We start from the raw sequence: 15854 nt of genomic DNA, 5'->3' as shown, positions 1-15854 counted from the left end.
TGTCTTCACCCTAAGCTTCAGTCTCCTTTCAACAAAATTACTCCCCTGCAGCAGCAGATGGTCTCCCAGGAAGTGTGAGAACTGATAGGAGAGAACCTTCCCACTGGCACAACTGAGGTAAGCTCATCCTGAATAATCATTCTAATTTGGTGACAGCCCAGCTCCTTATCACCTTACTTTGCATTACAGACACTCTAGTGGCTGAGGCCAGCTGTTTTCCAAGTTGCCTGGAGAACAAAGAATCAAACTGCCAATAAATTCCAGCTGAGATTCAGGACATAGGCATCCAGCTTCATTCCCCATGCCAAATTTTGTGCAAGCTGTAGGTGCAGATTCCAACTCACAGAACAGGCCTTTAGGTGCTTAGAAGCACAACTATATATACACAAGGACTTCTACTAAATCACATGGGAATATGAATTCACAGCTTTCAAAAAATAAGCACACATCAGGTTTAGGATTTTTTTCCCATCAAATACTCCAAAAAGAGACATAGAGTCTGCATTTATGGAGTTGGTAGAATATTTCTTACGTAAAAATATTGCTGAGTACTGTTTAAAAATAACTTCTGAGGAGCCTCAACTACAATTGAAACCATGAAAATATGAAATAGCATCATGCTTATTAAATTTTCATGACACTCTGCATTTACCTCTTACTTTCTAAATAGAAAGGAAATCCTTGCCTCTAAGAGCCTACATATTTAGTCTATTAAACAAAAACACACAAGCAGAAATTGTAAACAGAAAAAGAGGATTAACTTCCAAGGGATCTCTATTTGATATTAACTGATTAAATGACATTGCCATATCATTTTATGCTAGCTATTCATTTGCACAGAACATTTAAAAGTAGCAGTAATCACTGAGTAGCGGAAAGCCAATAACAGACATGCTAGTGGTTGCTACCTTACCTTAAGTACAGCTATAACAATACTGGCATCCCCAGCTTGAACAGCTACTGAACTGACTGTTGTTGTAGAAAGCTTTTGCCCCGAACTGGCTTCATTTGACATGGTGTTTCAAAATGGGATTTCATACATTAAAGTAGACTTGAAATGCTCTTGCAAGGTCCACAGTTCATTTCAGAATGTAACAGAGTTGCTTGGATTCATTCAGCGAAACAGCTCAGCTAACACTGATTAGTCTGCCAAAAGGAAAGAACAGGAGGTTAAAAATAGACAAGTCCATTGAGTTTATCATTCTTGAGAGAGATTTGACACACCCCTAGTTTGGTAGCATTAAGCTGCTTGTTCTTTTTAGTCACCACCTGAAGTGTGAAGAGCTTCTTCCATTAACATCACCTGACACTGGCTAACCAAAGGATTCTCAAATTAAAAACAATAGGAAAAAAATTTTTTTATTGAGTCTACCTAGTGTTGTGAGGTTTTCCCATTCCACAAGTATTTTCTCATTTACTAGTTACAGAATATACTCACTCAATATAATTCTTCCACTGAGTCAAAGTTTTTAAACAGGATGAGCATGTGTATATAAGTCAGATGCTAAATCCAGTCAGGGGATTTTTAATCCAAAAATATTTAAAAGCACAGTTGACCATAACCAGAGAAGGAAGTTGCCACATGAAGAATGTGAATTCCTGCCTAAGATTATTTACCTGTTTTTCACTTTAATCATAAATTGTTTCTATAGTCTTCCTTTTATTCTAAATCAGCACAATGAAAACCTATCTAATAACTTTTTAAACTCCTCTTAATTTTTTTATTCAATACAGGAAAATTAATAGATGCCTATAAATCCCAGTATTGGCTTGGGACATTAATTCTATTGTCAGAAGCCTAGAGCATGCCACAAGGAGCCTACAGTAGGAGACAGCAGCTGCTAGGTTTCCTTCCACTGAACAGCTGAGAAAGTGACACCGGTGTTTAGGTTTGCAGGTCATTCTGGAAACACAATTCCACCCATGAAGCTACACACATAATTCTCCTCTAAGCATCTGCTTGCTTGTTTTGTTTTAGATATTGTAATATTTAGATATATTGCTATATGAACTAGATTTACTAATGGCAAACTACAGGACACACCTGCAATGAAACTAAGACCTGGAAGTAAATTCTAAAATATTTTGGACTGTAAGAAACTTAGGGAAAGCGCAGGGAATTTGTACAGATGCATCAAGGTCTGGGATTTTTTTGTTTGTCCATTCCTTCCCCATCCTATTGTTGGCAGATTATAATCTTAATCAGATAGCCATCTCCAAATGATGAGTTTCCAATAGGGCATCCAGAAGCACATTGTAACGGTTTGCTCTGAACTAAATGGGCTTGACAAATCAAAGCAATAATTTTCCCACCCCATGGGCCAAAACAGAACCATCAACCCTCATGTTTCCAGCATGGAAAAAATACCACAGTTTTCCAACTCCTTGTAACACCTGCAAGAGGCCCACAGAACCCTGCCGCTGAAACATTATAGAGATATTCATGAGACTCAGGTGGGTATTAGTGTAAAGAGTGTGGCAGGACAAAATGTTCAAAATTTAATGGCCATGCAAAAACTGGAGTGTAGAAGTCCTGAAGAAACCCCCAAAACTGAAATATAAGAGAGCCCTATTTTGGTTTGAATAGAAGGTAGATGGATCGTACAAAACTTGCTAAATACTCAAGATTTCAAAAAACCATTCCAGAAGACAAGTGACATTGGATTTTTCACCCTGCAGGCAGGACTGAAAACAGAGAGGACTCGACTACTGGAAAAAACTTGAATAAACAAACAAACAAAAAGCAGCCTCACCCTCATTAGTCTTATAAAAGGAGTTACAAACCAATTATGGCACTATGTCAAAGAGTGTCCTTGAGATCTTCTTCTCTCAGAAGCACATTTCAGCTGTACTTTCTTATGACACTAGTTGGGACAATCCATCATCTCACTTAGGTATCCAGATATAAGAGCTGTTTTTCACTCAGGTTAAATGAGTAATCATTTTTTTCATAGTGCTGACAGGTGGAAATTGTGGAAAACCACCACACTCAAGAAGCTGGCCATAAGCAACTTTGGCAGCAGCTGAGTCATGTGATTCAAAATGTCTGATAAAAAAGCATGGATATTGTATTTATTTGGCTTATGCTAAATATACAACATACAAGCAGAGACTAGGTAGCAAGGAATCAGTAAAGATCTTATAATACAATCCTGGGAGAAAAAGCTGAGGATTTTGGCATTATTTGATGATCTATTTCACTTGTGTCCTGAAAAAAAGAAATTATCAAGCATGCCTTTCTCAGTCTTGTTTACTTACCTATCTCCATCTCATCCTCTCTCTGAAACAAACAAAACTTCTGCTAGAAGCCAGAAGCAAGCAGACTATCTGTGTCGAGAGAAATATTTTCCCCTTGCTATTGCTGTGTGAAAGACAAGAGTAAGAATGACAAGAGGAAACAAGCATTCACCAGCTGTCCACAAGAAACAGCGAAACTGGAGAAATGAACAGAGGAATCAATCTCAGGAAAATAGAAAAAAAGATGAAGTCTCTCTAGTGTAAATAACACCAGGTATTATCTGTAACAGCTATATGTAAAAGGATTTGAGAGGATAGATAAAACTCACTTCATTTTCAACTGTGTTTTATCAGTAGCTTTTTCTCATGTGTAGCAAGGGAAGCGTGCTAATCAGTTTTGACAGCTGTGCATAAGGAAAAGGGCCTACCTTTCTTGGAGATAAGTTGTCTTTCGCTCAGAGCTTTGGAGCTGCCAGTGCACCATGAAAACGCCTCTGGAAGAGACAAAGTCCCTTCCCTGCAGCTCCAAACATGTGACATTCTTCACTGTGACTGGTTTGTAAACGTAACAGATTTCCTTTCCTTTCTTTTCCTCACACCTGAGACAACTGATGTACACAGCAAAGGAGGGAAGGAGAACAAGGGAAGGAAGCTTCCCTCAAACTGACAGGTCTTCATGTGGCTTGGAAAAAGGTACGTAAACACTGCTTCCCTCTGGTAGCCCCACCTGAATGAGGGACAAAGATGTCAGACCTCTCCAAGCCTGCGGTTGCTGCTTTTTTGTTGGCTCCTACAATCTTACGTTTTAAGTAGGCACCATTTTCAGATATCATCAAGAATGACGGCATGAGGGCGTGAATGCATGCAGTCCACAAGTCTCCTCAGGTTCATAAAGAGGGGGCATGGAGGTCACGTACACACATGAGAGCTGAGCAGGAGGTGCGTATCTCTCCTGGAAGAGGCTCATCTTTATCCTGTGCTGGTTGAATGAGTTTCTAGATGACTAACTGGTTGAAATCCTAACCAGATTTTCTCATTCCTAAACCCCAAAACCAGTTATAATAAAAAACATTCCAGCAGCAGTAGCAGTCAAGGAACGAAGGTGGGAAACAGAGACCCCTCTACCAGAGGTCAAAAAGTAAACGAATGGCATGTGGGGAACGGTACCAGCTCTTTCTTAACAATCAGAAAGCAGTGCTTCTTTCAGAGAATCATGATGTGAAAGCTGCCAGAAAACATAAGAAAACTGAGGCACTTGCAGGCATTACCCTTTTACTCAGGGCTGGAGAGGTAGAACAAGCCCAGGCACAGACTAACCTTCCGGCACCCAGGGGCAGAGCAAGGACCAGTGGAAGCTACTCCAGTGCCCCCAGCAGGGCTGTGAGATGCGAACACCGGCTGCAGTGGAGGGAAGCCTGTCCTCCCACAACCCCCGGGCCACCCAGGGCTGAAGGGCAGCCTGGCCAGGCCTCGCTCACAATAGTGAGGAGCTTCTGCTGCCAAAGTTATAGAGACAGGGCAGGTGCATTGAGAGGTGGAAACTCCCTGCTCCCAAGAGCAAGGTAATTATTACCAGCAAGAGGGACGGAAAGGGGCAGCCAGGGTAAATGAGATTAACTTCAGGTAGGTAACAGCTGACGCACAGGCAAAAGCTGTTTCCCTGTCAGCTTAGAGTCCATGAGCTTATCAAAAGGCAGCCCTAAAATAGCCTGGAACCCTGATGGCCCAAAAAAAAAAAAGGGCGTTGTGCTGTCTTTGCCACCATGGAAAGGAAAGGCACAGAAGTCCCAGTAAAGGGCTAGGAAACAGCTGTGAAAACATGCCGAAAGGGTAAAAGACACCCTGCCTGGCTCCAGCAAAAAATGGTCTCTGTTGCCTGAATTATTGTGTCATAGTTCCCAGATTTTATTTAAAACCATACAAGTATAATGAAACATTATAGCTTGTATCTTTCCTTTCCTTTCTTCCCATGCATCACCCTAACAAAAAAACCAGTTCTAGTCTTGCTCCTTCATCAGCAGTCCTGAAGACACTTTATACTACCCTAAGAAAATAACATGAAGATAAAAAGCTACCCCAAAAAGCATTGTCACACTAAGCAAAGACCAAAAGCAAAGGTATTCTGGCTCGTCCATGCCACATTGAATATGTCTTTGTGAAAGAAAAAAACAACACTGCTAACTGTAAAATCAACAGTGTAGCAGAGATCAAGAAACTGGCAAACAGTTGCAAAGAACAAAATCACTATTTGTTTGCTTCCAAGGACAACAGCATTTAAAAACACCCATAGAGTAAACAGACCTGGGAAGCAGTGATAGCTGATACCGTTCAGCCCACTGGTTATTAATTTTTCATGTCCCACTCTTTCATTTCAAAGCATTCTCTTTATCCCTCTTTTTGGATCCTACAGGATTTCCACAAAGTATACATACTATTTGTCCCTAGCACTTGTCAAAATAGTACCTAAATCCCTTCTATTTATTAAATGATAGAAGAAATCCACCAGATTTAGCTAGGGCTTCCAACCATATGTTATACCACTTCAGCCTCCATTCTCATTTTAAGAAAGCTCATATAGCCTTTAAATTCAGAACTCCAGCTTCTAAATGTTATATAAGCAAGGACTATTATTTCTAGCATCTGCTACTTAAAAAAAAATGTCTTCCCCTTCTTTACATCCCTTATATAAAGGATAAACAGGAATGCTGACACACAGGGACTGCTTATATTTTTATTCACTTGGCATCACGCTACTTGAATTCCTGAAGAGTGTACAATCGCAGTGATTGTTTTCAAATATACAGAAGTAATAAACCTAGCATGGTGGTAGACTACTCATCTGATCTGCTTTCTTCTTAGCACATGACTTAAGGTGGGCATCATAAAAAACTGAGGTCTTGAGATCTCCACCCAAGCAAAACAAATTTCTTGTCCCGAGAATGCATTAAAACATCAGTGCATTCAGAAAGAACTTCCTTCCCTTGTTAAACACAACACTGTGCAAAAAAAAAAAATCATTTCTTTAGATTATATACTCAGAGATAGGCATGAAGGTGTTTCATACAACAATAAACTGGGGGAAGAGGACAGAAAGCACTGTAGGGAAAGGAAGAAAAAGAGAGCAAGAGAAGAGCACAGGCCCCAGCAGTAACTCTTAAAGCCATTGGCAGCTCTGACTGATTAACAGATGTACCTCTAAGCCAGCTCATTTGAACAGATGTCTCCAAATCCAAACACATTAATTACTTAGTATCATTTTCCTTTGCAAGTTTGATATTATTTCAGTGTCACATTTAATGAAAAATGCAAGTTAGATTTATAATTTTCCTTCAAGGGACGGCTATAGGAAAGACTGAAAGTAAAAAATGACTTGCTGACTATTCAAGTGTAAATATTATGGCAAAATATAAACAATGAAAGTTTTAACTGTCTAATGGGAAGTAGATTCAATAAAACAGAAAACAATACACAACTGTGCAGCCCACAGTGGTCGTATCTCATTCTCTCCCACATCCCAGGTGAAGAGACCAGCATGTCCACTGAAGAAGTGGCAGGGAGACAAGCACTACTTCAGTTTTCTCAGAATCAGCTGGAGAGCAGACTTACCCCATCAGCACCCCCAGGGAAGCTCAACATTTCTGCCTCACTGGCTGTGATCCAAAGCAAATGCTGCACGGTCTATGGAGCTGTACTCTGATGAACACAGAAGTGGAGCAGTTTTAACAGCTCACAGGTGGTATGGACACTCGTCAGCCCACTTGCAAGCTTGTCAACAGAGAAAACAGTGTCCTGGTTCATTCAGCTCTGTTAGGAGAATAAGGAGGCATCAGATAGTTCATTAGTCCGTTGCTCAGTCTTCAGCAGCAGAAAGAGGACAGCTTATTACACAAGATTAATATGTTCCATCGCCCATGCATGTAAGGAAAGCCAGCAGGACTTTTGTTAGTAAATTCCTTGGGAGCATTTGAAATTCCTTCCTGATGTGGTGTGTTAGCACAGCGGAGTATGCGCCCTGCACCAAATATAGATGCGAGACAGGCTATGCTTTTGTTCCTGTAAAGAAGCAAGACTAAGATGCAGATTGTAACCTACAACTAAATCTCAAGGCAGCTGCAAACTGTCCCACTAATAACATAAATGCAATGACAGGTTTGCCTCACGTCACTAATTTCTGTGTTTAACTTACATTTACAATTTAGCTGTATTGAAAGAATGTTTCTCTTCAACTATTTTTCAATGTTTATACATGAATACAGATGTCCGTATTAAACTTGCAAAATAAAAACATCAGTTAAAAATCGCACAGACTGTTCAAACAGACAAATGCAACAGTGTAACTGGGTTCTTAGGACCACCTTTTAAGAGTGAAACATCTCTGTTCAATCTTGTCAGAAGTAATCAGCCAGCAATGATGCAGAGAGATCAGAATGAATGATGCAAAAGATCAGTATGAGTCATTTATTTAACAGGAGACTAATTAAATAGATATAATCACACTAACCACACCAAAACATTAAAGCCATATTGTTGCTATTGTTTGGAAGAGTTCATTTAAATGCACACAAATTTCAGAAAGCTAAATTTAGAACAAGAACAGAGGTATGCTAAACAGCCACACTTCTAATAGCACAAGACTTTAGATATCTGATATTGAGGAGGATTTACCCAGAAGAGAAAAATTCAGCAGAGGAGCTGAATTCGAACTGTTAAAAGAACCACAAGGCTTTAGAAGCCATTTTACGAAGTCATTTATCAGCAGAGCTATAAATAGCAGTGCTTTGTTTTGTTTTATTTTGTTTTAAAAAGATAAAACTTCACCTTCTATAACTCTGCTACTCGAAGGTTCAAACTGCTGAGCATTCCTCTGTATGCTCTGGTCACAGAACATTTTTTTTGCAGTCATACAATTACCATGGGCTTTCTATTTCTTTTACTAAATCAAAAGAAACTTTAACAAAATAAATCCCTTTTCCAAATCATGGTACCTCAAACAGCAAGCACATACCAGATCCTGCTTATATCTTCCATGTTAAGTGCTGAATTGTGTGACATACTTAGAAGAGGTTAAAGAGCAGGAAGCACTGAAAATTCCCCCGCCCCCGCCTTTACCGATTTCTCTGGAAATGGGTTGTTAAACAGATGTGTGCTTATTGCTGACACCCAATGTAGCAGGCGTGTGACTACAGGATATGAGGATACTCCCTCACTGTTCCCAGTTTAAGTGACTCTTCACACTCTAAACAGCAGTGTGTAACACTTCAGAATTCAAGTTCCACATAAATTTAGAAGGTATTGCTATAATTAAAGAAGAATAACATCTTATCTCCCCCTCCTCCATACTCTTTCAATGCAAATTGAAGAGCAGTTAAGATTATTTTACGTGCTTCAGAACCAGTTTGCCATCCATATCAAAAACTCCAGCTGTTTTACAGTCACAAGGAATAGGTGATTTGTTCCTTGTTCTGGGTCTGAGTGCTCAAACTTCATTTGATCTGCATCTTTCGGTCTGCAGTAGCAGGTGGTTCAGTGGAAAAACTTGGTATTGAGACTGCTGTGCCTTGGCAGTGCGTTCCCATCACAGTCTCTTCAGGCTCTCATAGAGGGTATGCGGCTGCAAGGCTGTGCCCAAGATGCAACGATTGTTTCAAGTCTCAAAGAACGCTGCTTTCACTCCCTTGACTTCTACACAGCATTCCTTCTCTTTTACACCCAATAGCAGCCACAGAAGCATCAAACTCTTAGGAGAGCCACCAAACTGTTCTGTTACTTGCTCCAAGCAACTTCTGGCTCTTCCAGCACACAGATTAAAGATCAGCCATCTCAGTACCTCAGGTTTCTCCTCTTGAAATTTAGCAGGAGGCAGAACATGTAGCTCTCACCATAGCAAAATAGTGTAAAATGGGAGAAAAGAAAATTTAGATAAGGATGATGAAACAAAAAGAAGGAATTCAAACAGAGATGGAAGACAAAAGACTGGACAAAATTCTGAACCAGGAGAAGTCATGATGAATGACAAGCTGAAAGCTGCAGGAGTGAATTAGGGACTGACAAGCAACAGCAAGTGCAAAGGTACACATGGCACTTGGCCCCCTGAGGTAAGAGATGTCAGGGTATGGAAAGATCTCTGTATTGTTCAAGAACTTGCCACTGACATGTCTGTGTTATGTATAAGCTGAAAGAGTTTGTGGGAAGGTGGCACATACATTAATTGAGAACCTAATGTTGCAATTAGTGTTGGATCAATTTAAATCATATTTGGATCTGAGCTTCCAGATTAGTTTTATTCTTAAGACTAAATTGTATGTAATAAAACAGTGCTCTGTGAGCATAACTAATATGCAGTGAATGAACACAGGAGTTCACAACAAAACTGCGGTACTGCTGTAAAACAAATCACTAATGGATTGTCTGTAACCTTGCAGTCAGTGTTAGATCTGCAAGGTATATAGGCTCTATCCGTGACCCTTTTACGCATGCACAGTTACTGTACACCATCCACATCAGTGCTGGTCATGCAAATAAACTAGTTGCTCAAACATACCTTTTTCAAGAGCTTTATCTATCACAGACTATCCAGTAACACATCCAGGATTCTACTGCCATGACAGAAGTTTTTTCCTCTGAGTGGTGGAAGGATTTATTTTAGACCACTTTTTCCAATTTCTCACACTATCTTCTTTTGAATACTCAGTCCTCCAGTGCACTCTGCAATCAGCTGCTTTGATTAAGGAACTCTATTGTTTAAGTACCTTAAATTTCACACTTCAAAATAGGTTTGCTAAGGACAATAATCACAATTTTTGCTTGAAAAAGGATACAAAGTAGAAGCTTAATATGGCAGACACAGAATTTTTGGTATAATTTCCTGTGATCATCCTCACAGTGCAGAGGCAAAAGGCAGGCAAGCACTAAATACGAAATTTGCAGTCAGATGCAAAGCTGTACTGGGAACACTCTATGTGTAATGGGATTGGAGAATGAAGGGGAAAAGAAATATTAAATCAAGTAAACTGTAAATTTCTTGCATTTTTCAAACTGCACAGAGATTCTTGTTTTGTTTTTAACCTTAATGCAGTTTCAGTATTAGAATGCTTGAGGCAGAGTCCTGGGGGACACATTCTCCGTCATCACAATTTGCCTGAGCGTTATGGCTTAAGAACAGTGCTGTGTCCTCAACTAGCAACAGTAATATTGCTAAAGTGCCAAGGTAAAATTCACATAGTGTAAAATAATTTGCAAATTAAGGTTTTGACTGGTCACATTAAAAATACATGGACATTTTTACAGAAGGTTTACAGAAGACATCATGGCATCACCAGCTGTGCAGTAAGTATGCACCAGTATGTTCAGATTCCCCAACCTGCAAGTGACCATTAATCATGGTGCTGCTCTTAAAGCATCTTGTCAGGGCCTGAGGTAAAAGGGATGCATATTAAGTAAATTTAAAATAATACTAATGCTAATGTATTTGCAAATCCTTAACATTTCTCATTTGTCTATTTTTACATTTTTTAATCATGCAATATGTTTTACAGTACTGATCGGATTTGAAAAAAAATCTTAAATAATCCCTCTAAGTTGCAACGTTAATTAGATTTTTCTTTTTCAGTCATACAATTAGCATGGGCTTTCTATTTCTTTAACTAAATCAAAGAAACTTTAACAAAATAAAATATTTCACTGCCTTGTTTTTTTTAACTCACAGAGCTTGAATCCAACATAAGCAGTTCCAGGAGAGAGCTGAAAGATTAAAGGCCACATTTCAATGAGGAATCCCAGAACCTGACATAAATTAAGAAAACTTTGAGTCCTCTGTCATCCTTTCATTACAGGGAAGTATTTTCAGAAGGCAGAGATAGATGACGTACCTTAAATCATCTCTTGCCAATGCAGTCAGATTTGCAGTAACTATGTTTTGGAACCTTGCTTTCAGCATTCTACGCATAAAAATAGCATGCAAGAGTACTTCCTGGGCTGCATAGTTTTGATTTGTTTTCCTTTCCCCACTTGATCTGATATTTAGTAAATATTCTGTATTTAACCCCCTTTCTTCAAGTTGATCTTTCTCACTGTGTTAACATTTCTTCCGTTTTCAGGGTATTTTGATTAACTGATTTCAAAGACGAGCTTGATGTTTCCAAACTTCCTTACAGCCCACTTATTGACACTGCATGATTTTTATAAATATTTTCATCTTTAATTAAACTCCTACAATTCATAAAACATTTTTATTACACTTCCTTGGTTTTCCTTCCTTACTTTTTGCTTACTACTGCTCTTCAGGTCTCACTACCATAAATAGGAAAAAGCCCCATCATTGCAGTGTTCTAAGATTATAATTATTTGAGCTGTGCTTTTTATATCCTTTGTGTATGTGTGTGATTTCCATGACTGTAACATCTTACCCACTCCTAAATATTAATGAATTTTCCCTACAGCAACCCTGTGAAGAAGGGAATCCTTCAGATGTCATCCCTTCCTAATACACACACTGGCAGCAGCAACCATTCGATCCTGAAAGTAAGTTCTTGTTAACCATGAAGGAACTCTTTAAAACATCTGTTGGATCACTTGCAAAGTCTTTGGCAAAATTGTTCGTGGGGAAAAAGAGTTTAGTGGTAGACATGTGGAAATACCTATGATGAGGTAGAGAAGATAAAGCAGTACCTAGAGAAGAGGTAAACAACTAACAGCGAATAGCAAAAAGAACTTGATTAGTTCACATTTCTGTCACCTGCAAAAGCAAAGGCCACGGCTTCTTCATGAATGACTGGTTCTGCAGAAGTAATGCACCATGAAATGATGCCTGGAAATGGCAGCTACCTAACAAACTGGCCATATACAATGGGTGGATATAAAAACCTTACAAGGCTCATTAAGCATGCAGCCTGCTACAGCCTTTTGATGCTGTTTCAAGCAAAGCATTAATAAAAATCTTGGCTACAGCTGACCACGTTACTGTTTCTTTAGATACATTTGTCTCAGAGAGGAGGAAGGCCACATTCTGAGAGACAGTGTGTGACAGAAAGCAGGCAGTGGGGCTTCACAATCATCATCGCCACAGATACGTGGAGTAGCAGTCAAATGTGTTGAACACACTGTACAATCTTCACCCTGCTGAGACTAGCTTGCAGTTATCTGTCATCCAATAGAGGCATGCAGAGCTGCATACACAGGTTTAGGAAGAGAACAGTCTGCACTTAGTACCAGTTTAGAATATGGCTTGTTCCCAAGTCTCTGAAAGTCAGACCCACATCACACAGTCATATTAAATATCAAGTAACCATGCTGTATACTTTCCTGTGGAAAAGGTTAAGACACCAGGAAAGCTACTCTCTTTTCTAATAGCCTAAAGACCTTAAAAGCAGAATGGAATGTTAAAAGACACCTACCACTTGGCCAAGATTTAGATGAAAAAAGAGTATCCTGGCACAGTACTTGAAAAGTCCTGCTGGAGCCCTCCAGCCCACTGTAACCTCTGATCCTGTGAGGCATGGGGATCATGCGCAATCCAGTCATGCCTGGAAAGTCAGCAGTGAGAGTGGGAACGTGCTGTCACTTACCCAGCACCTGAAAACTTTTGCTGAGGAAATGAACATGGGAAGCAGAAACCCCCAGATTGAGATGGCAACCCATACACTGCAAACCAAGCACAACAGTGAATCATGTCGGAAAATTACGCTACCGAAATTAGCACATTGACTGCTCCTGCCAAAAAACAGAGGGGTTGACAGGTATTTGTTAATGCTTTGTTCTTGGTACCTCTAGCAAAAGGTCTTCCATCAGCTGTTCTGAGAGGTAGTTCCTACAGCTAAGCTTCACTCTCCATTTTATTTGTGTAATTTACAGATGATTAGAATTAATGTTTTATGGAAGATCTGCCAAAGGGCTCAATGAAGCTTAAAGCCCAACCTATAATCATGCAGCGTGGGTAGCATATATATCCATTCGAATGGAGCCAGTGATACTCAGGACTTCACAGAAGTCTGAGAATCTTCTCTACCTTGAGCTGTCACAGCCTTATCCTACATTCAATACATATCTACAGGGAATTGTCCAAGCATCTTACTGAGCATATACTATGACCCACAGTTAACACAAGATCCCCTTCTCATCAATTTCTAATCTGCTTAATGTGTTGCCTTCTGAGAGCAACAGTATTGAACAGAACAGAATAGAACAGAACAAGATTTGAGATACGTAATGTCAGGATCCTCAGAAGAGTTAATGTATTTATATGGTCACAAGTGGAAATCATGTTTTAGCTGCCTATGGGAAGCAGTCATAAGAAGCAATTTTGGTCACACGCAGTCAGTGGCATAGTGTGCTGTAGAAGTCTGACAGATAAGCTGTGGCTAAATCACCCTTCCCAAAGACAGACTGTTCCATACTGAGTATTAGAAACTAGGGTTAGTTACAGAGTCTGCTCAAACATTTTAAGCACAGATGTGTGAGCTTAATAAATCAATAGCATACTTTACATAGCATATAGTATTCCTTCATGTACAAATCCAAAGTGAATTAGAGGTTTCTTGAAGAGCTTTCATCAGTGGTGTGTGACAGTAATCAATGGGTAGCTGTTTGTGGAACAGTTAGAAGACTTCCTAATATGTTAAAACCACATTTTAAAATTGCAGAACCATAAAATTCCCCCCATGCTTAACAACTTTTAATCACATTTAGCTTTTAAGCTACTTTGTGTGCTAGTTACCTGTGCACAAAAAGGTAGTTTTTCCTGTAGCATTAGGCAGTCCCAACATATTTGACATTTCAATGCTGTCATTAAACTGCCAACAAAACAGCATTGTTTTAAAACCTGTGGTTTGTCTGTAATAAAAATAGCATTTTGGCATTTCTGTTCATTACTAAAGTAAATTATCTGCACAGTTGCTGGTACAACCACTTGTTTTCTCTTAACAACCTTAACAACCAAAATGATAAACTTTAGAGTGATTAAGGTTTCCTTTGTTTTTCTTTGAACTTCAGAAGTTTGAAATGTTACTCTAGCTCTTTGCTCTCCAGCTTGTAAACTGTAGATATCACTAGTAACTGGAAAATTCACGGAACTTTTCAACTGAAGTTAAATCAGGATTTTTCACTTTGTTTTTTAATCTTTTCCAACATATTTCCTTAGCAAGTTTGAAATTTAAAGAAAACAGGCTTTTATCTCCCCTCCATACAAAAGAATAATTTGTGTCCTGACTCAACCTCTCTCTTCTCTGTACTACATTCCCCCAGTCTTTGCTGCAAAGACCGATGTCAACTAAAGTCTAATTTGATAGGAAAAGAGAAAGCTGTTGCTTTAATTTTCATTGCCGTTTTGAGGTTAAGTGTATCATTAATGTTTTACACATGCTAATTACTTTTTAGTATCCCGTCTTTACACATTCTTGTGTTAGCATAACTAAAATTTTACAGTCACAGAAGCGTGTATTTTTGAGGAGTATCTTTGATACATGATATGTTGTCTTCCAATCTGAGAGAATCAGAGGAGTTCTCACGTTTAATGATTTACCTTCAGGTTTCAAATTAACCTTGAAGTCACAGAAAAATTGTCCAGAACTACCGTGTGTTTGCAAGACCCACACAAAGGGACCCATTAGAAGCGGAAAACCAAGCTCACTTTTGTGTGGTTAGTCAGTCTTGTATTTCCCATACAATAAATATCCACAACAAAACTACCTCCACTAAGCATCAGATGAAAAATGTCTTTAAAAACTCCTTGACTTTATATCCTTGCAAAAGGCATGCAATTAGTTTTTAAGATGCAGTCTTTACAGGCATCAATACTATAATGATGGGACTATTTAAATGGAGGAAACAAAAGTGGGATGGCCTGTGGGAATCAGTGTTGCGTATTAGGAAATTGTGGAAGTGACACACTGCAGAAAAGACTCTGTCTACTGAGATTCAAAATGACTGTGCAAGTTGGAACCAGAAATATTATAACTACTTGACTTTGTACCTTATTTCAGAGTACATCACTCTTCCACAAACCTGAAAAAGACGATATCTATACAGAGAGATCACAAACTAATTACCTTGTTAGAATTACAGATTACTCAGTTTTTAGACCTACAGTTCACATCGAGCCGCTTTTCCAGCTATTGCATAGGCATGGATTGATATCCTGTATGCTTAGACTAACATTCTGATTTTTTTCTTTAAAGCAGAACATAACCCTAACATAACTAAGCATTTTTCACAGTGCTGACTCCCTTTTTACTATTGCAAGAGTCTGTAGAGATATGAGGGGCAGACTTCAGAAGTTAAGAATCACCAAATCTTCGCTTTCATCCCTGTATATCAGCATTTTAGCTCTGGAATTTACACAATGTGGCATTACAGAACTTCATCTATAGCTCCAAAGCTTCCTTTCTTCCTCCTTCCTAATCATCTCCTTATACAGATTAAAATTATCCTGTAGAAAGAATTCAGGAAACAGATTAATATAACATCATTACATCATTACTGTTGAAAGCCTACGACAAGCTCCCCTTGCAATCATAACTGACACTTTTCTTTTACTGGGATGGAAAAATCTTTCCCTTATCTCTCTGTCAGCTGGCGCTGATGTCCTTAGGCTAGCATAATGGTGTAAGTGCTATATAATCCCA

The 15854-nt window shown here is 39.1% G+C and overlaps 1 protein-coding gene across 3 annotated transcripts in view; it reads right to left on the bottom strand.

Moving 5' to 3' along the window:
* The window catches only part of CCDC141 (coiled-coil domain containing 141), a 92190-nt gene extending 79477 nt beyond the window's left edge, over nucleotides 1–12713 (bottom strand). For all 3 annotated transcript variants that reach the window (XM_057411698.1, XM_057411699.1, XM_057411700.1), the window contains exons 1-4: nucleotides 12630–12713; nucleotides 6844–7041; nucleotides 3666–3836; nucleotides 914–1137 (exon numbers count right to left, since the gene is read on the bottom strand). In XM_057411698.1, coding sequence (XP_057267681.1) covers nucleotides 914–1015 — 102 coding nt within the window. In that variant the 5' untranslated portion in view covers nucleotides 1016–1137; nucleotides 3666–3836; nucleotides 6844–7041; nucleotides 12630–12713. The remainder of the gene's footprint in view (nucleotides 1–913; nucleotides 1138–3665; nucleotides 3837–6843; nucleotides 7042–12629) is intronic.
* Nucleotides 12714–15854: the final 3141 nt, after the last annotated feature.

The sequence above is a fragment of the Pezoporus wallicus genome, unplaced genomic scaffold (assembly GCF_028554395.1).
Source record: "Pezoporus wallicus isolate ANWC-B61680 ecotype Strahan unplaced genomic scaffold, APGP_CSIRO_Pwel_v1 contig_6732, whole genome shotgun sequence".
In the NCBI taxonomy this organism is placed as follows: Eukaryota; Metazoa; Chordata; class Aves; order Psittaciformes; family Psittacidae; genus Pezoporus; species Pezoporus wallicus.
Note: the sequence above shows the minus strand (reverse complement) of the source record. Positions and strands in the feature narration are given on the sequence as shown.